The sequence below is a fragment of the Pteropus medius genome, unplaced genomic scaffold (assembly GCF_902729225.1).
Source record: "Pteropus medius unplaced genomic scaffold, Ma_sr-lr_union100, whole genome shotgun sequence".
Taxonomy (NCBI): domain Eukaryota; kingdom Metazoa; phylum Chordata; class Mammalia; order Chiroptera; family Pteropodidae; genus Pteropus; species Pteropus medius.
This window is the reverse complement of record NW_024345601.1, coordinates 13,982,942-14,002,735: the sequence shown is the minus strand read 5'-3', so window position 1 is coordinate 14,002,735 and position 19,794 is coordinate 13,982,942. Positions and strand designations below refer to the sequence as shown.

The following is a 19,794-nucleotide window of genomic DNA, read 5'->3' as shown; positions in this document are numbered from 1 at the left end:
CCATTAGGTACAAGGCAAGAAAGGAAAGTGAGGCAGCAGCTGCTTGCCCCGACCCACAAGCCCAGATATACTTCTTCAGTCACAAAACGGTCACCCCAGCAGGTGATGCTGTAAGGAGCCACACCTCACACTTTCTAGTCTCTTCTAGTACCCTCATGCCTGCCTGCCCATCACACAAACTCCCTGCATCTCTCTTCCCAAGCTCGTTCCTATGAGCATCCAAGAAGGAATATGGTGTAGCGCAAAGCTTTTCAAACTGTAGGTCAAGACTTATTAGTGATCATAAACTCAATTTAGTGGCTCAAGGCTGACATTCTTATTAATGAAAAGGTTAGAAAAGACCACAATGCATTTCACATTCTAAGGTAAGGATGGGTGAACATTGTTCGGTGAAAATTTGTTTGTTCAGCATGTATGTGTGTGCTCATGTACCTGTGTGTATATGTGCATGCTGTGTTGCAATATAAAAGTTCAAGCAACTCTAGAGAAGTGGTAATACCACAAGCTCTAGAGCCAATCTACCCTAGGTCAAATCTACTGCTGCTGCTTAATTGTAGTGTTATCTTAGGCAAGTTCCTTAAACTCTCTTATTTGTAGGGTCAATAACTATACCCACCTCATAGGGTTTTTGTGAGAATTCAATGAATGAATATAGAAAAGGCTCTTAGAACAGCTGACACACAGCAAGTACTCAAAAAACAAAAAAAGTCACCTACTACAATTAGTACTCACAATCATATATATAACACTGTTGCCGGATGAGGGGATTACACTTCTGTTATCCCATCTGAATGATGGAAACTAAAGGAGGGAGAGATGGACACAGAGAGCCCGACCAGAACCCAGAGTTTCTACCTATTTGCTACCTATAAGGCAACACTATCCCACATCACTGAAATTTCTTCCAGCCCCAGGGGCTCTTTACTAAGCTTAGTATGATTGCAAATATTACCTGCTACCAACGTTTCACTGCTTTGTGATAAGAATTGATGAGATACCAGCTTTAAAGTGCTTAGAGCACCTCGCAGACAAGTGCAGTATAAATTTAAAATGTCATTTGAACATTCTCGTTATTATTATTAAAATGGGCAAAATGAAAAGAACATGATTTCAGCATCACAAGTTTTAATGAGCATTGGGAATGTGGATTCTGGGAATAACTGATTACCACGGTGCCTCCATCTCAGATCGACTAGCACGACGTAAGTAATATCTAAGTCATCAACTTTGTTTATTTCACAGTTAAAGTCATCTTTCCCTCCCCGAGCAGAGTTTTGTGTGTTTTTGGAAATAAAGCTTGGCTTGATGACACTCTTTCCAAAATTCATTTTGATATATCGATTGCCACAGCCAATAATGCCCTGGCCTTACAAGTACATAAAGAAAACATTGTGTTCATTTATCAAAAGCTCCCACCTAGAATGGCCACCAGGGCCTGGAGCTGCCTTTGCTCTTCCAGTAACTTCTCACAGAATAAAAGTCAAAGGCAAACAATTTCAGAAGTATAAGGACCTCAGGTTGCTTCTGAGCCTAAACCTTTCCATCTGAGAAGAACACAGAGCTGGGGCTACCGGAGAATGTTCCAGAGGCTCCTGAAAGCCATCAAGAATCACCTTTTCTGGACTGCCACTTTTACTCCATGAAAGGAACTTAAAACATTTTTATATCGCATCAGGCAATGACATATGATGAAATGAAATGCAAATGTCTATGCATCTTTACAATACAGAGGAGACTTAGCAGACTTTCTCTTCTATGGAGTGCTTAAGACTAGAACCCAGATGCCCCTTTGGTGTTATTTCTGTAGAGACTTTTAAGACGGACTCCTCACATGCACCCCCTTCACACTTCCTTGAAGAAGTAAGTTTAGATTGACTCAATATGATACATCAGTAGCCCAGCAGGGACTAAAACAAAGTTCTCTTGAGTCCTCAGCCAGAATTCTTTCTGTAATGTGACAAAGTCACTATAGGAAACTAGATTTTATTAAGAACCTATTTTATACCAGGCACTACACTGGAGACCTGTACATACTTCCCACTGAAGCTCAAATCAACCTGTGGAGTCAGGGTATGTCCAATGTAGAGATAATGAAACTGAAGTTCAGAAATGCTTTGCCCAAGTCTCACATACTTGTGAGTGATGGAAAGGAGATTAGAATGTATATCTTTTGAGCTGTTCCACTACATTTCTTTGTAGATCAGGAGACTGTGCTCACATATCACATTAAATTTATACTGGCATAGGCTGGACAATGTCCAACCAAAACATCAGGACCTAATCCCTAGAATCCGCAAATGTTACTGTATAAGGAAAAAAGGGTCTTTGTACATATGGTTAAGTTAAGGATTTAGAGAGAGAGAGAGATTATCCTGAATTAACAGTGTGGACCCTAAATTCCACCAGATTATCCTCATAGAAGGGAGGAGGTAAGGGGAGATTTGACAGGAGAAGGTGATGTGAAGATAGAGCAGGGAGAGATTTGAAGATACTAGCCTTAGAGATTGGAGTGATGTAGCCACAAGCCAAGAAATGGTGGCAGCCACCAGAAACTAGAAGAGGCAAGGGAGGGATTCTCCCTCAGAGCCTCCTGAGGGTGTGCAGCCCTGTTGACATCTTGATTCCAGCCTGGTGAAACAGATTTCAGACTTCTGACCTCCAGAACTGTGACAGCATACATTTCTGTTGTTTTAAGCCACCAAGTCTGTGGTAATTTGTTACAGTAGACATAGGAAACTAACACAACACTCTCGCCATCATTCAAATCATTTAAGAAAATCATTTAAGAAAAAGTCTACATACTCATGGCCGCATCCACTCTGAAGTCTACACATGTCATATTCTCTCCGTCTATTCTCAGTGCATGTAGCTCCCCAGGCTCCCCAGGGAAGCCTCATGGTGCATGTGCCTCCCGCTCAGAAGTCACCACCAAGAAAAAAGACGGTGAGGAATTGCTTTGGAGAGCAGCTTCCTTGCTTCCCAACATGCAGGGTGAGAAAACAGCAACTATGTACCCCAGTGACAGAATCTAGCTGATAACAAAATTCAATGATTAATCAGAATTTCAACATGAAACTCAAACATTCTCTAAAAACAAAGAAACATTTCACAAATGACTTTTTTCTTTCTTAAAGAATGTTTTAAATTTTCGGAAAGCAAAGAATGTAGGTCGTTTATTCCCTATTTTGCATGGTAGATATCCTTGGCATCAAATGTGGGATTCACATCTGAAACAAGGAGTCTCAGCTTCAAGCTAATATCATATGAAAACGTAACTTGAAAATGCCTGAGGAGGCAGGAGGTGCATCTGGCCCAGAGGTAGGATGCAGATTTTTGTTCTCTGGGTCGAAGTTCAAACAGAAACTGATTTCGTGGTGATGAAAAGCCACAATCCAATACCTGGTCAGTGACCTGGATGAATAAGTAGGTTCCCAGGCAGGAAACAAGCCCAGTGGATTTGATAGCAACCAGCCTCCTGAAAGCTGTATTCTGGAAGGGGGAGTCTCTGCTGCTGGTCCCTTCCCCATTCCTTCTAATGTGACCTGAACCCTAGGAAACATCATCAACGACTCTGTGAGAGAAAGGCAATACAGAAAGAGAGAACCACACAAGAACAGAGTGGGAGAAAAGTCCGCCTGGGGTGAAGAAACTCAGCAACGATGGTGTTATAATCATCAAGATCCATGAGGCCCCTGCAGGGAATCTGTTGTTTCTGCTCTTGGCTCTGTCACCTGCTTTCCTGGGCACAGCGTCAATTCTCCTGTGTGGACCATGCCTCTCATTGCATGGAGTCTTGCTGATACTGTTCATCATGCTGTTCCACTCTCAGTCTCACCAGGGAGTGGACACACCTCAGCTAGTCCAATAAGAGCCTCACTCCTGGATATCTGACCATGAATAGAGTGACAACAAAGGTAGGAGAATGCCTGAAGCTGCTATCTCCTTGACAGTGGAGCACAAGCAGACTGTCCACAAATTTCTTCCTCTAGATCCCTGGACAGTCTAGTTCTTCAGCCTTTCCTCAGATTCTGTGAGCTACTCTTAATACCTCTAGAAAAGTCGTTTTTTTCTTCTTAATAAGTCAAGATCAGGTTTTGTGGCTTACAGACAAAAAACCTTGGCACAGTCACCAAATTCAAGGTCTCTAAGGCCAAGCCCAGCCTGCCTTTCCAATTCCCTCTTACCCTACTCTCAGTCCTGGCCCCACACTGGAATCGCCTGCAGAGTTTAAATAATAAAGGTGTCCAGGGTCCCGCCCCTGACGATTTGGCTGTGAATGAAGTGAAGCATTGTTAACACTCCACCGATGATTCCAATATATAGCAGGTTGACATCGACCACCCCTCATGACCTTTCATGGCCAAGCCTGTTGATTCACTGTCCTCAAAACCTGTAGCACCATACCATTTCCACACTTGCACTCCTCATACTGCCTCTCCTGTTTGCAACACACATTGTGGCCATCTCAGTCTCCTTGTTCTCCTTTCTGCCACTCCTATTCTCAAAAGCCTTCCATGGCTCCCCATTGCTTCCAATATATAATCCACATCCTTTGACTAACTATCGACTTCCTCCATTCTTGACCCCACCTACTATCCAATCTAGATTCACTATCCACTGCTCTCCTCTGGGTCCTTCACTCCAGTCCAATTGTTCTATCACCTATTATCTGAACATAAGAGTTCATAGTACACATAACAAAGCCCATTCCAATTTAAAATAGAAATGAGGCTGTTACTTTTTTGCACATAATCCTTAGGCGAGTCGGAGAACCAAGAAATGCAACCAAGAGGCAACCAAGAAATACATTAGATTATACCACCCGACTGTGCCAATGGAAACCCTACTACAGAGGCACTGCCAACACCTGGCCTAGGACTGTTCTTAGTTCTCCTGTCGTCACTCTCTCTCAGTGCCACTCTGTCCATACAGTGGCCCTGTCCCTAAGAAGACTCCACGTGATTGCTGCTCCTTCCCATCACTCTCTTACAAATGAGAGTCTTATGTCAATGCAGATGATTGATGCAGCCCAGGTTACATGCTGCACCATAGCTGCAAGGGATGCTGGGAAAGCAAGTTTTTGACCACTACCTTGGAGAAGCAGGACTCCAAGAGAAAGGAAATCCCCAAACGTAAGAGAGGTACTCAAAAGCTGCCAGGCAGCCTAAAAGCAAGACAAATGTACACCAGACTTGGCACCTGGTTTCTTTCCTCCCCATCCCTCACCACCCAAAACTAGTCCCAGAGCTAGAGCACATTCTCTTTAAGAGCCCATCTCTCTGCTTCGAGAAATAACATGGACTTGAGGGTCATGTCCCAGCTCAAATCTCAATGGGTGATGACCTCGAATAATTCTGGAAAATGGATATAAAATTCTACCCTCATGATGATGGTGTTATAAGGAATAGAGATGAAATATAAAAGCTGGCCCCTTGGCTGGCTGGTCCAGTGCCCTGCCAGCCTTGGCAGCAGAGTCTTAGAGCAGAAGGAGCAACAGAAGCACTTCGAACAAAACAACTACTTCAAATGAAGGACCAAATGCCTCATTTTATGGCACCTCATAAGCCCCTGTGAATTTTCATATAACATGAGAAGAGGAAGCCTCCCCCAAACTTGACTGAGATTGAATTTTACCATGCTGCAAAACCTGGCTTGGAGCCAGGTTTAAGTTTTAGTAATATGAGGTTTCTTGTGCCCAAATGTCATGGAGCAAATTCCCACCAGTTAAAACTATAGAGCAAGCTACAAAGCAAGCTATATGAGATGGGTTTAGTCATTCCCAATTCATCTTCTTCTATTTTTTTTGAGTTAAAGAAGAATGTTTTAGATTTGCATAAGAATTACAGGGACCTGTTAAAATGCAGATTCTAATTTGGTAGATGTGGCCTGACACTCTACATTTTAGCATTTCCCAGGTGATGTTGATAGTGATGCTACATGGACTGCACCGTGAATATCAACATGATAGACAATATCTCTGGGGTAGGTAAAGTCCAATTAACCACCTCATTCAAAATTCTGGAGCCCGGAACCAGTTTACTTCATAAACAGCCAGTGCCCCCAACTCTTCATCAAGGGTATTTTTAGGCTTCCTTCTACAAAGCTCCACCTCTATACTTTGATGCCCCAACTAGAGAAAGATTAAGCTCCTCAAAGGGGGAAAGCAGCATCTTAATCTCTACAGGCCAAACAATAGTATGTATATTTTAGGCTTTCATAAATACTTGATGAATGAAGCACCAAATGAAATGCAAAGACCTGTTGGAGTAATTAGAGCAAGGTAAAGCCAGTCCCAGAAGGCTTCCTGGAGAAAGTGAGCCCTCAAGAGATTCAATAATGAGGAAAACTCCAGGCTCAAGAAGGAAAACAGCCTGCTTGTACATAAGTTTCCTTCATCCTCTGGAAAGCAACCTTCAATCACCAGGTCCTCTTGTTTGCCTCTTCTGTCAAGACAAACTTGACCTTGAAAAACAATGACAACCCATCAGTATACAAAATATGTAGCTGTCATTTCAATATGATATTTAACCATTCAAAAATACAGCATAAATACAGCACAAAGTTCCCAGAAAGCTTTGTTTTTGGTGAGTATATCATATCTTCCAAAGAGCAATACATATAGCCAGAGACTAAATGACTTCAGCTCTGCCCAAACACCCTGCGTGTATTGTTTTATTTCTAAGGTAAGCTGGATATTTTTTCCCCTTCACTAGAAAAAAAGGATGGCTTTTCTCCATAAGTTCCATGAATCTCATCACTCCCAACTGGGCCTGAATCCCATTTCTGCATGCCTTTAGTTTCACAACCAGTTAGACATTTAACGAGTACAATAGCAATTTGATGCTGCAGCCTTGCCTCCTGATCCCTGTCTGTCAGATTCTGGTAACACCACTGCTCCAACTACCACCCTCCCTCGAAATGTGTAAAGCAGTGTGATGAGATGTCTAAAAAACCTCTGGCTGCCAGAATAGCTCTTATACACAGTACGTGTAAACAGGAAATTTTGTTAAGTTTCCCAGTTGGCGGAAACCCTAACATCAGAAAATGGTAAGACTTATTAGCCCGAGACATCTTATTCAGAGTTGCTTCCAGCACTGGGGCTGGCATCCTCCTCCCTTTTTCCACTTGGATCTCAATGATAAAGAATGTAGGCACTCTCACCTCCAGTGAGGAAGGCTCTGGGAAGCAGCAAAGCTGCCCAGATATTCATTGTTTCACCAAACATTTATTCAGCAGCTACTAAGTGCCAGGCTATAAAGAAAAAAAATGCTACCAAAAGGATGATAACCAGATCAATTCAATAAAGTCTTCCTCTTTGACAACCAAGGTATACTGGATTCCCAAAATCTAGCTAGTGGGACACAAATGGCAATTTTTGAATTCTTAAACAAAAGCGTAAAAGTCCAGTGAAAATTCCATGATGCCCTGGAACTTGGTAAACTTCTTAATCATTGAGCACTTAGCAGCTGCTCAATAAATGGTTGATGATTCAAGAAATGGCTGGTCCATGTGTGCAGTTCTTGGAGGATGGGATGTTTCAAAGAGAAGATTTAGAGATTGGGCCTTTCTTGGAAAACATAACTAAGATAGGACATGTGTTTACCTTGCAGCTGCCTTACCAGAGTTCAGAGAATGTATTAGTTTTCTATTGCTGCATAACAAATTAATACAAATGTAGTGGCTTAACACATCTATTTATTAGCTCACAGCTCTGTAGATCAGAACTCCAGGCATGGCATCTCTGATCGGGGTCTCAAGATGTTGAGGCTTTAGGGGGAAATTTACCTCTCAGCTCATTCAGGTCCCCACTCCCTTGCTGGATTTCAGCTTCTAGAAGCTATATCTCCTGCTGGTGGTCCCCTCAAACTTCACAGCCAGCAATGGAGAATTTCTCCTCCTCTTATGCTTTGAATCTCTCTGACTTCCCGTCTCTGACCTCCAAACCTAGATTTAAAGGATCATGTGACTTGATTAAGCCCACACAGAAAATTTCCCTATTTTAAAGTCAACTGATTTGGTACCTAAATTCCTTCTGTAAAATCCCTTCACTGCAACACCTCAATTAGTGTTTGATTAAGTGGGAGGAAGTATGTACACACCAGCATTCAGGAATTTCAGGAGCCATCTCAGGTTTCTGCCTACCACGGAAAGAAAGGCAGACAGAGCAGAAGTGACTTGCTGAGGATCAGAGTTTATGTAGTTTCCCTCCTTTCCAGGAGCAGCAGCCACTGTATGGGATTTTAATCCTTGAACCAACTAAACAGTGCACAGGCACTCTGTGCCCAGCCCAGTAGGGGCGGTTGAAGAAATAGGAGAGTGCAAGGTCTCTGATTTCAGGGAGCTCCCAGGATAGTCAGAGAGAAAACACCTATGCCCTCATCTGAGAAATGACTAAGATGGCTCATCATTTGTGGGAAGATCAGTATAGGAAGGCTTCAAGGAAGAAGTGGGGACTTGAAATTGTTGTTGAGAAACGAGCAAGCCATTGAGTTAGAGCGACTGCAACCCAGCTCAACCCCCTAGAGCTTCCTCCTGACCAGAGTCTAAGCAATGTTGGGGCAGCTGGGGCCTTTGTGCTGGAAAAAAAAAACATGAGGAGCTGAATGGAAGCAGCAAAGCCTAGGAAAACCAAGAGTCAGAGGGCTGGCTGATGGCAGGAAGAACTAATGGGCCTCAGCCGCTCTCCCATGATTGCGTCTCAGTGAAGGTTGTCTCTTTTTCACTCTGGGAACATAGCCAGGCCTGAATTTTGACTCAAATTCCAATGCCCCCAGGACAGCACCATACTTTAGCTGTGCTGCTTTACTCCTTAGAACCCTTCAGTGGCTTCCAAGGAGAAATTTCAAACCCCTGAGCTTTGGTCTTGTCTGAACTGGCTGTGCGGTGACTGATCTAGTCCACCAGGCTGGGCTCATGATACATTAAAGGGAGAGCTACAGAGCTGAGCAATCCCTTTTCACTCTTCACAAAGTCCGGCTTTCAAGACAATTGCCTAGCTGAAGAGGTCAAGAAATCCAGCTTCTGGACTCAAAATAGATCCTTTATACTAGGCAGTATCTGCTTCTTCCTTCCCTGAGCTGATGAGCCTCAGTGTTCAGACTTGTGGGCTATGGATGCAAGTGAATGCAATTTCACAGGAAAATAAAAAACATATTGGTTGATTATTTTCAAAATATTGCTCACATTGCATCCTCTTTCCATCACCTTGAGTACCTCCTTGTTAACAAGTGGCAAAAGGGCCTGCAAAGAAATAACTTTTAGTTATTTCATTGTATTAACATCCGCTTAAACAGAGTTTAACAAGAACTGTTAACGCCACCCTGATCACTTTCCTTTCATGGTTACTTCTGGCATATATATAAGGAAAAAGCTGCTATTCAGGGGCTGATTAACATAGACTGTTCCTTTGCTCAGTGGAGATAAAAATCTTAAGTGTCCTCCAATGATGGCTTAGCTTTTCAGAGTCCTGGGAGGAATCAGATCCCTTTCAACGAGAGTATCTTTAGGTTCGAACTAATCAGAAAATTTTGGAAGAATGATGAACTTCCATAGGAATGCACGCCCAAGGAAAAACAGAATATCATTTCCCAATTTCAAGTTGAGTCTCTTTCATTTGTTTATTCAGTCAACGATATTCATTGAACATCCGCCATGTGCTAGGCACTGTGTGCTAGGATGGAGGTACAGTGCTAGGGAGCAAAATTATGGATAACTCCTGCCCTCAAAGAATTAAAAGGAAGACAGACATCAATTGAGTGATCTCACAATTAAATGTAAAATTATAACTGTGAGTCTTATTTCAAGGGAGTTATAATCAACTCAGGAAGGATGGGCCCAGCTTCCCAGGGAAGACGTTAACTTGGTGGAAGGGCTGGTGGGAGGCAGGCAGAGCATGGAGTAAGACAGAAAAGCATTCTGGGCAGAGGAAAAAGCATGTACTAGGGCCAGGAGATAGGAGAGAGGAGGAAATGCAGGGGGCCAGTGAAGCAGAGCAATTAAGGGGTTGTTATGGACTGCAATGTGCCCCCTCACACACACATTCATATGTCGAAGCTCCCAATGTGACAATATTTGGAGATAGGGCCTTCAGAGAAGTAATTAAGGTTAAATGAAATCATAGAGTGGGGCCCTAATCCAACAGGATTGGTGCACTTTTAAGAAGACGAAGAGATACCAGAGATCTCTCTCTTGGAGCATGCACAGAGGAAGGGTCATGTGAGGACTTAGGGGGAAGGCTGCTATTTGCAAATCAAGGAAGACATCTCACTAGAAACCAACATTGCCAGCACCTTAATCTCAGATTTCTAGTTTCCGGAACTGTGAGAAAATAAATGCCTGTTGTTTAAGTTACTCTGTCTGTAGTATTTTGTTATGTCAGTACAAGCAGACTAATACAAGGGGAGAATTGCACTTGATAGAGTTGGAGAGGCAGTGACTATGACTGGCCTTACGTTAAGGATTTTGACATAAAGATCTTGACACAAGAGCCATGGGAAGCCACTGATAAGCTTGAATTTGATGAGGTTGCAGGTGGGGCTATCGATGAGACTCCAGTGGCTACGGTATGAAGAATAGCCTGGACAAGGCAAGAGTGGATGCAGATATTCCTCCAGCGATGACATATCAAGTTAAGGTCCCTCACCTAGAAAGCAGACTTGCTGGAAGCAAAGATAAAAAGCATTCCAGGAACTTGACTTCTTTGAAGGTCCTTGCAAAGGAAGGTGCCCACTAGACAGCAGGGCCCGGGTGAGGCCCTGAACACTTACTTGTTTACAAGAACTTACAGCAGCAGTGATAACCAGTCTTCTCTCCAGTGCTCAGTAAGCAGCCAAGAAATAGAGGTCGAGAGTCAGTTGGATAGTCCCAAGGTTGCCGACCATCGGGGGAGGTGGGCAGAAGGAAAAGATAGTGAGATGACCGTGTCATCCAAGTGGTGGATCAGAGGACCCTGTCTGCTGAGGCAGGTCAGAGATCCTTGACTCCCAGTTCAATATTCTTCTGTGCTGTCCCAGCTTGCAAATGGCTTTTATTCTGAATGGTTTTAGCGTTAATAAACTGAGCGATTTGCTCAGCTGAGGTCTCTGCCACCTTGTTATACTTTGGCAGCCCCCACGAGGCATGCAACTAAGACAAATGAACAGACTTGCTAATGAATGGGGACTGAGATGCCAATGTTCCCTTCCATGAGAACTATGCATCTCTCCAGCAGAGAAATGAAATCTTTGAGACAGCCTGATTATAAAAATAAAGCAGCATTATTATATTTGTCTACCAAGCTGGTCACAGGACACTTGCAATTTATGACGGATATCACAAGTAGAAAAATAAGCATGAAATACCATTTATTACAGCTACATCTATACTAATAAAGGGAAGAAGATAATAGAGGTAGCAGCCTGAATATTTGAGGCAAAACTTTTTCCTGAAATATTCAAACGTTTTAATCAAAATAATATCTTACACTGAAAAAGTCACTAATTTAATTTTGGTAATATTTCCCTGAGACACTGAGTTGGCATGTCCCTTTATACCACAGAAGAAGCCTTTGCTAAGAAAATGAATAACATAAACCTGACTGTAAAGACTAGTATTTAAACTAGTCAAGAAAACAGCTGTTTAAAATTCTTCTGGCATTTTAGAAACATTTTAAGTCATCCATTTCCGTGTAATGGGTTGATATACACTATGATATAAAGATTGATTTTATTTTGGGGGTTTGGCCTGCACATGGGGTGCAGAAATTCATGAAGTCAATGAAAGGGGAGCTGGAGAAACACATGAATCAGATGTCAAGCCACTCACAAATGAAAGTCTGGCCAATTTAGGCCAGTCAATCCTGAAAGAATGAAAAACTGACAAGAATGATGCCAGGACAGGTGCTTTAATGTAAGGGTTATAAATTGCAAAGCATTAAGAGAAGCCCTTGGGAGAAAGCCCTCTACATAATCTTGCTGAGAAAATCAGACACAAAGGCCATCATATAATTTTGTCAGAAAAATTATGCCCTCAAAAAAGCCACACTTGTTTCATTCTGAAAAATTATAAGAATTAACATATAATTAAAACTTGTTTGATAAAATATAAGACAAATTTCTTTTCATAATTTTCACTTTTGTTTTTCATAATGAAGTCCCAATCAAACCTCTTTTCACATGAAATTTTAGATTCCATTTTAAAGAACTAAGAGTTTCAAGTACTGATTGTCCTCAGATAAAGAGGACTTACTGTCAACATCTCAGTTGTCTCTCTCTCTCTCCCTCCCCCAACCCTCCCCCATTCTCTTTCTCCCTCTTCATGGTGAGTGTGTATATATACATGACTTGACCTCTAAATCTGGGGTCTAAAACCCCAGAGAGTATGATTCAGATCTCCTTTTCCTTGGCCTACCCCCACAAATATCTAAATGTATATTAACCTTCTTTTTGGAGTAGTTGATTATAGAAGGAACTCTCAATCTTTTTGCCATTCAAATACACATGATGAGCACCAGAAGGAGCTCAGTTGAGAGAGCTTAAGAGTGAAGATCAAATACACATGATGGATGATGTGTCCATATTCAAGATTTTCTCCCAGGAGTCACCCAAATTAATGTGCGGTTCCTGCCACTACATACAATTCCTTCCCTTTCCCTCTGACTCAGGAGAGCAAATCAGAATGCAAAAGAGTGCCATTATTATAGAGTCTTGAATTTTCTATGATGTTTCTTTAACTTTGTAATTTCATGATTGCCTGTAAAACTTTTTTTTTTGTAACTATAGTTGAAAGCCGATCACTGCCCTATAGATCTCTGGAGGTGGCTATAACCAATTCCCAATCACTTTATGCTCTTAAATGTTGCTAATTAAAACTACAGTATACTTATTTTATTTTTTTAGCACTTTACAGAAATTTTTAATAAGTTTAATTAAGCATTCTTGATTAATTTAACTTCTTTTTACTTTGTATTTATACTCTAAGGTAATTTCATACATGTCGTACATACACAAGTTGATAACAAAACATTCTATACAGATTTTTCACCAGCTCTGAACCAGGGAATTTTGACTGTTCGGATAGCCCAAGTTTATTGTTACAGCAATAACTAAAGGTTGTTTTTATTAATGATTGACTTTTTTCTAACTCAATGACTTATCACATTTCTAAGTTTTTCTTCTCATAGTTCCATATCTTTCTCAGTTTCACCACCTACTCTCTGTTCCTTGAAAGTATATTTAAGTTCTTGAAACTGTTTATCTTCCAGAAAACAGAATTAATTCTGGTGCCTTCATCAATGAATTGATATAAGCATAACTGCCTTGCACATAGTATATACTCAATAAATTGTGGCTATTATTACTATTGCTTAATAGCATTTTCCCTTAATATTACTCCTGCAAATGTTCAATATTCTTTTATATTTCAATCTTTAAAGAGACTGCTTTTGTTAGTTCTCTATTGCTGTTATAATAAGTTACTACAAATTTAGTGGCTTAAAACAATATAAATTTATTATCTTCTGGAGGTCAGATGTCCAAAATTGGTTTTATTGCACTACTATCAGTGTGTTGGCAGGGTTGCATTCCTATCTGGAGGTCCTAGGGAGGAATCTATTTCCTTACTTTGCCTGGCTTCTAGAGACCACTACATTTTTTTTTTTCTTTCTTTTCTAATAACTGGAGGTTTGTAGCTCTTAATCCCTTTCACCTTTTTTACCCATCCCCTAAGCCCCCTTCCCTCTGGCAATGATCAGTTTGTTCTCTGTTTCTATGAGTCTGTTTTCATTTTATTTTGTTTGTTCTTTCTTTTGTTTTTAGATTCTACATATAAGTGAAATCATGAGGTATTTGTCTTTCTCTGTTTGACTTATTTCACTCAGCATAATACCTCCTAGGTCCATCCAAACTATTGCAAATAGCAATATTTCATTCTTATTTATGGCTGAGTAATAGTCCATTGCATATGTGTACCACAACTTCTTTATCATCATTCTATCGATGAACACCTAGGTTGCTTCCATATCTTGACTATTATAAATAACATAGGGGTGCACGTATCTTTCTGAGTTAATGTTTTCTTTTTTTCTTTTTTTCTTTTTTTTTTGGCTAAATAATACCCCAAAGTGGAATTACTGGGTCATACAGTAGTTCTATTTTTAATTTTTTGGAGGAAACTCCATACTCTTTTCCATACTGGCTGCATCAACTTACAATCATACACACACATGCACAGACACACAAAGCTACAGTATACTTCTTTTAAACTATCCTGTTGTTCCATTTTGAGTAGGTGGCATCTAACAGCAAGCCACATGTGCAATAGACACAAACATGAGTGTCCGTGGACCTGGATGTTACATGCATTAAGAATAGCTCCAAGTGATAGCTGACAAAGATAAGATGGAAGATCTGGAAAAGCTCGTTGAAAAGAAGGCTCATTTTGCATATTCTCAACAACTATGGAACAAAGAGCCAAATGCACCAGCTTCTTTCCTCCAGCAGAGGCGGGAATCCAGATCAGCAACCTCTGTTCAGGCATCACACAAATATTAACATGGCCATATTAGCTGTAACCTTGCAAAAAGTACTAAGTCTAGCACTGATTTCTCACAGAGCTGACAAGAGTCATGAAGAGACACTCATGTTTCCAGGAATGTACACTTTTACATTATTTTGTTTTCTCCTACAAATTGCTTGAGAACTAGGAGACGTCCCAGCATCTTTCTCTCCTAGAGTTCCAAATTTGTTTTCATTATTCACCAGCCTAGTACCTCAACTAGACTGAGGCACACACAATTGCAAAAGATGTAGAAAAGAAAAATAATAGTTTCTACATAGACTTCCTCATCTTGGGTAGATTTACGAATTTCACTTCTGTTATGCAGAAGATAGCATTTTTAACAACGAGGGGGGAAATCCTAAATTGTTTTTTTATTGCCTCAAGAGCTCCAAAGACATCTTGTGCTATGTCATCATTTACATTTCACATTAAATGCAAAATGTTTGAAATGAGCAAATATTTGTTTTAATTTGCTACATCTGTTAACTGAAATGCTAAAAAGACAGCTAACTCACTATATTAAATTCAGCAATTTGTAAACAATTTATATATTCATTTGTTCTGGGTTAAAAATGCCCCAAAGCTTAAATTTTATGAAACCCACAAAGTAAATTGCATTGTATTAATCTGATGGATGCAGGCCATGATTTCTTCTTCTTCACTCCATTAATTTATTTCCTAACTTGAGTTAATTAGTGAGGTTCCTATTTTTAAAAGCTCTTTGAATTCATTGAGAGGGGCACATTTGCAAGAACTGCTTTGAAAACCTACTGCAGAGGAAATGGGCTAAATACAAAGGGTAAAATTTCCCCAAGATATTATTGCACATTGAGTACCTGATTGCCATTCAACAATCTTTAAGCGGAGAACACAGTGGGTGATGAATACATAGTTGTTATAAGAGGAAGAGAACCAGAAGTAAGGAATGAGAGCAGCAGCGAGAACTAACTCATTCCAGGTGATTACTAACTGCATGAGCTATCTCCAAGGTCCTATTCATCTCTGAATGAAAATCTGTGTCATTCTGATTTTATGCTTCAAAATGAAGACTGACTTTAACGTGGAACAATACCCCCTGGGAGGAGAAAAGACATCTATGCAGAGAAACACAAAAAATCAGAGATCGGTCCAATACACAACAAAGAGAGATCAATAATCAATTATTTTTCCTTGGTGAAATGCAGCCTTGATATTCCTAAATTAGAGTAGGAGACAGTGCCCTGAACTCAACAAAAAAGAAAAAAAGGAAAAGGAAAGTAAATTCATTCACACTAAAAATATAAATTACTACTAAAAGTTTAAGATATGCCTAAGGGTGTTTGGGGAAGGGAGAACTAGGCTTTCAACAGATATTCAAGTTTTAAGCAAATACAATGTTCATTCCTTTCTGGAATATTTTGGGCAGCAGCCAGTGGGTAAGAGAGATTAAGCTCAGTTGGGTGCCCTTCTCAAGCCCCCAGACAAAACTACCTGCTTACTCCAACTTCCAGAAAGGCTGGCCCTAAGAGGCAGCGATAAACACCACCAGCCTAATCTAGATAGTACCTTCCTTGTCAAAGTTCTACTTTATTTCGTTTTCCCTTCACCAGGAGACTGTGAAAACCACAAGCAGCCAGTCATTTTCCTGACCTGAGAAGCAAGGTGAGAATCTGGGAGCTGCATGTATGTGAGTTTGAACTAGATCTTCTCTAAGCCTCAAATTCCTCCTCTATGGAATGGAAATATAAATCACCTAGCACAGCCCCTGATGCAGAGTAGGCATCCAAAAAGTGCAAGCTCCCTCCTTTCATTTCCCACACAGAGTGAAGTCAAGTCGGCTGTAGGAATCATACCAGAAGTCAGGAAGGTCTGGGACAAGACCGGGTTCTTTCCATCACTCCTCAATTGCCTTCAATTTTTCCTTCCTGTCTAACTCCTGGTCCCGGAACCTGTTACTCAGGTTTCCCACACCAAAACAAACAGTACCATGATTTATTCCTTCCCCTGAAGCCACACTGAAAAGGGGCAGGGGCAGAAGGGAAGCACTGGTTATATCCCTCCCCCTCCACTCATACTCTCAGGCTGCAGCCACCAGGCCCCTCCTTTGAAGGCTTGGGGGTCTGCAGATAGATGGTGGGCTCCTTCTCTCCCGATTGAAGGAACTGACTTTAAGTATTTGCGTCGCAGCAAAAGTTTGGAAAATGAAGCGCTTTCTCTGCATGGGAATTGAGTATTTTAGATGATCTATCAAGTCCCAAAAATCTGCAGAGCCGGATTTTCTGAATCAGACAAACAAGCAGGTGGACCTGCCATGTTTCTCTGCTCAGATAAAGAATAGACTCACTACAGCAGACATTCAAGCCCCTCCATGGGGAGTGCTTGACTGAGAGCTCCAGTTTCTTAAGACTGGGTAGGAGATCACCCCGGGGAAATAACATAGCAGCCTGGAGAGTTTTGTGTTCCTGACAGCCATGCTTCTCCAAAGGAGAAGAAAAATGGGAACAAAATCTAATTGTCTGAGAAGGGTTCTCCAGGGTAAAAATGAGCTAGATAACAATGTTCTCTTTTAACTCCGAAGTACTTGGTCTTTCTCAAAGGACTTTTACCTCTTCCTCATTACCTAATTTGACCCCCACGTTTCCCAGTATTATTATCCCTATTTTACCCAAGATATTTTGTGACTTGCCAGAGGTTCCAGAGGTGCTCTTCTGGAACATACCCAGACTTTCTGACTCCTGGTCTAGTGTCTTTTTTCACTATAACCTTAAACCCTCAAATAGAGAAGAAACAACCAGAGGCTCGGATCAATACCTTTTCAGCTTCAAGAACTTAAGCATACATTTTTAAGGAAAGACATCGGTGAAGAGGGCCACAGGGAGTCATGGAGGGGGGTTAGGGACTTTCTCAGGCTGCCCTCCACCCAGAACTCACTCAGGAAGAGGATAGTCTGCCTCCTGGCCGCCCTGCTCTCCTGGCTCTCCGATTTCCTCAGCTGCTCCTGCTGCCCCTGCCCGGCCAGCGAGGCCTGCTTGCTCTTCCTGAGCACCTGCATCATATTCCAGCACATGAAGGCTACGGCGACCAGGACCACGAGGTACACCACGAAGGCGCCGAAGATGCTGGTCTGGAACACGGTCCAGCGGCTCGAGAGACTGGTACAGATGGACATATTGGAGGTCTCGGGTTGCTCCTGGTGGCGGGTGAGCGTGCGGTTGCAAGAGAGACCCGGGTGGCTGCGCACGTGCACCAGGGGGTACTCAACTCCCATGGCAAAAAGGAAAGGCAATGCCACCAGGGTAGAAGTGATCCAGACGAAGCCAATCAGCAGCTTCACCTGGCAGGGCCCGGACACAGCTTTATACCGGAAGGGGTGGCAGATAGCAATATAGCGCTCGAAACTGAGCGTCAGCACGTGCAGCAGCGTGGCATAGCTGCAGGTCTCGAAGAGAAAATTGTGAAGCTTACAGGACAGGGTGTAGCTGGGTGTCGTCAGGGGGTTCCAGATGATGCTGTAGAACTCCATGGGCATGCCAATGAGGAAGACCAAGATGTCCGAGCAAGCCAGACTCACCATGTGATCCGTCACCTCCTTCTGCAAGTAGCCTTTCTTTTGCAGCACCTGGGTGACACGAATGGTGACACTGTTCCCCAGGATGCCCACCACGAAGATGACGAGGTTCACCAGGATGAGAGTGATTTTGATCCAGGTGGCTACCTCGAATTCGGGGATATGGCTATGATCAATAACATTGGCGCAGTCACTGCTGGAGCCTCTGGGTGAAGCCATCAGGAAGAAAGCCACGACACCTCAGCTTCGCTCCTCTAATGGTTCTTGGCTGCGACGGACGCAGAAGGGCTTTCACTCGGGCTCACCTGGAAAAGGCAACTTAGTTTTTCGGGTGCTTTCATAGAAACTTCCTGGAGCGGTCCAACCTCGCAGAGGCCCGGGAGGCGCTTGGAGGTGGAGTTTGGGGGCGTGTGTGTCAGAGTGAGGCGGAGAGAGCGCAGAGGAAGGAGGTTCTAATCTCCTGGCAGGGAATGCGCCCCGCAGGCCCCAGTGTGCCGGCCCTTCTCCTACGTACCCCGGGAGCGCTCTGCCCTGTAGCACTGCGCTCCCCTCTCTGCTGCTTGGCACTTGCCGGTACCAGTCCACCCTCCAGGAGCACCCTCTTCGGCGGGTCAGCAATCAATCATTAACCACCGCTGACTGTGCCCAGCAGCCGGGCTGCGGACTCAGTCCGCGGCGGGGTTTGACTTAGCTCACAGGTATGGTTCGGAAATCAGATCTTGGCTCGCGAGCACCCGGCAGCGTTGGCCCCACCTCCCCCGCCGCCCACGCAGTCACCTTGGTGGCCGCCCAGCCAGCTGTAGCAGGTTACCCCAACGCGCGTACCCGGGGTAACAGTGCAGCCCGGGGGAAATCAGAGTGCGCCCCCGGGCTTGGAGTCCAGGATTGAGGCTGGGAAAGACAAACTTCCCCTCTCCTGCCCTGCCCCCTCTGCCACTTCGAAGGTTGGGCCACCGCCTGTTTAGGGGCGGCTGGACCCGGGAGCCCGCCTCCATCGCGGGCTAGTTGGCCTAGCCGGCCTTGAGGTAGCAAGCGTTCTCTTCCTTGGTGCCCGGCCTCGGCCTTTAGGGCTCTGGTGTGTTCGCAGTGAATGGTTGGGCTGTGCGTTGCCTGAAGCAGCTGCCTTGGGAAGTCTGCCCGAAGCAAACTAATAAGGTCTCTCTAAAAGCCCTGACTCTCCCCAAAGCCTCCCGATGTTCCGCCCAGGGCCCTGCCTCGCCTTCCTGCTGAGGGATCCAAGAAGAGCGGGGGTTCCTCCTTTCAGATTCACTCCACAGCTGGGGCCCCTCTCCCGCAGCAGCGTGGAGTTTTTAATTGGGGGCATGTATATGGATGAAGATGCCACCATCAGCCAGGATGCCGCTGGTTGGGAAGCCCGTCCTTTGGAAGGAGCTGCAGCCAAGACGTCAAGGATCGCAGAATTAGGCCTCTAGGCAGTCCAGACAGGGCCACAGAGTAAAAATGGCATTAAGGATGCCAGCATGAAGAAACCTCTATTGGTGTGGGAGAAGGAGGAGGCTATCCTGTGCATTGCAGAAATGTTTACACCCACATCCTCCTGTTCCCTCGTAGTTATAAACAATATGTCTCTGGACATTGACAAATGTCTTCTGAGGGAGCAAAATGGCCCCAGGTGGAGAACTACTGCCTTGAAAGAAGAAAATAGATGCCCTTGATCTGTCCATCATAAGGGCCTCTCACTGGGCTTGTGC

The 19,794-nt window shown here is 43.2% G+C and overlaps 1 protein-coding gene across 2 annotated transcripts in view; it reads right to left on the bottom strand.

The window, feature by feature from the left end:
* LOC120611981 (G-protein coupled receptor 39) overlaps window positions 1-18,785 on the bottom strand; it is a 101,121-nt gene extending 82,336 nt beyond the window's left edge. The window contains exon 1 of one of the 2 annotated variants that reach the window (XM_039874582.1): window positions 17,446-18,785. In XM_039874582.1, coding sequence (XP_039730516.1) covers window positions 17,446-18,301 — 856 coding nt within the window. In that variant the 5' untranslated portion in view covers window positions 18,302-18,785. The remainder of the gene's footprint in view (window positions 1-17,445) is intronic. The other variant, XM_039874583.1, reaches the window with a different exon arrangement.
* Between the last annotated feature and the right edge of the window lie 1,009 nt (window positions 18,786-19,794).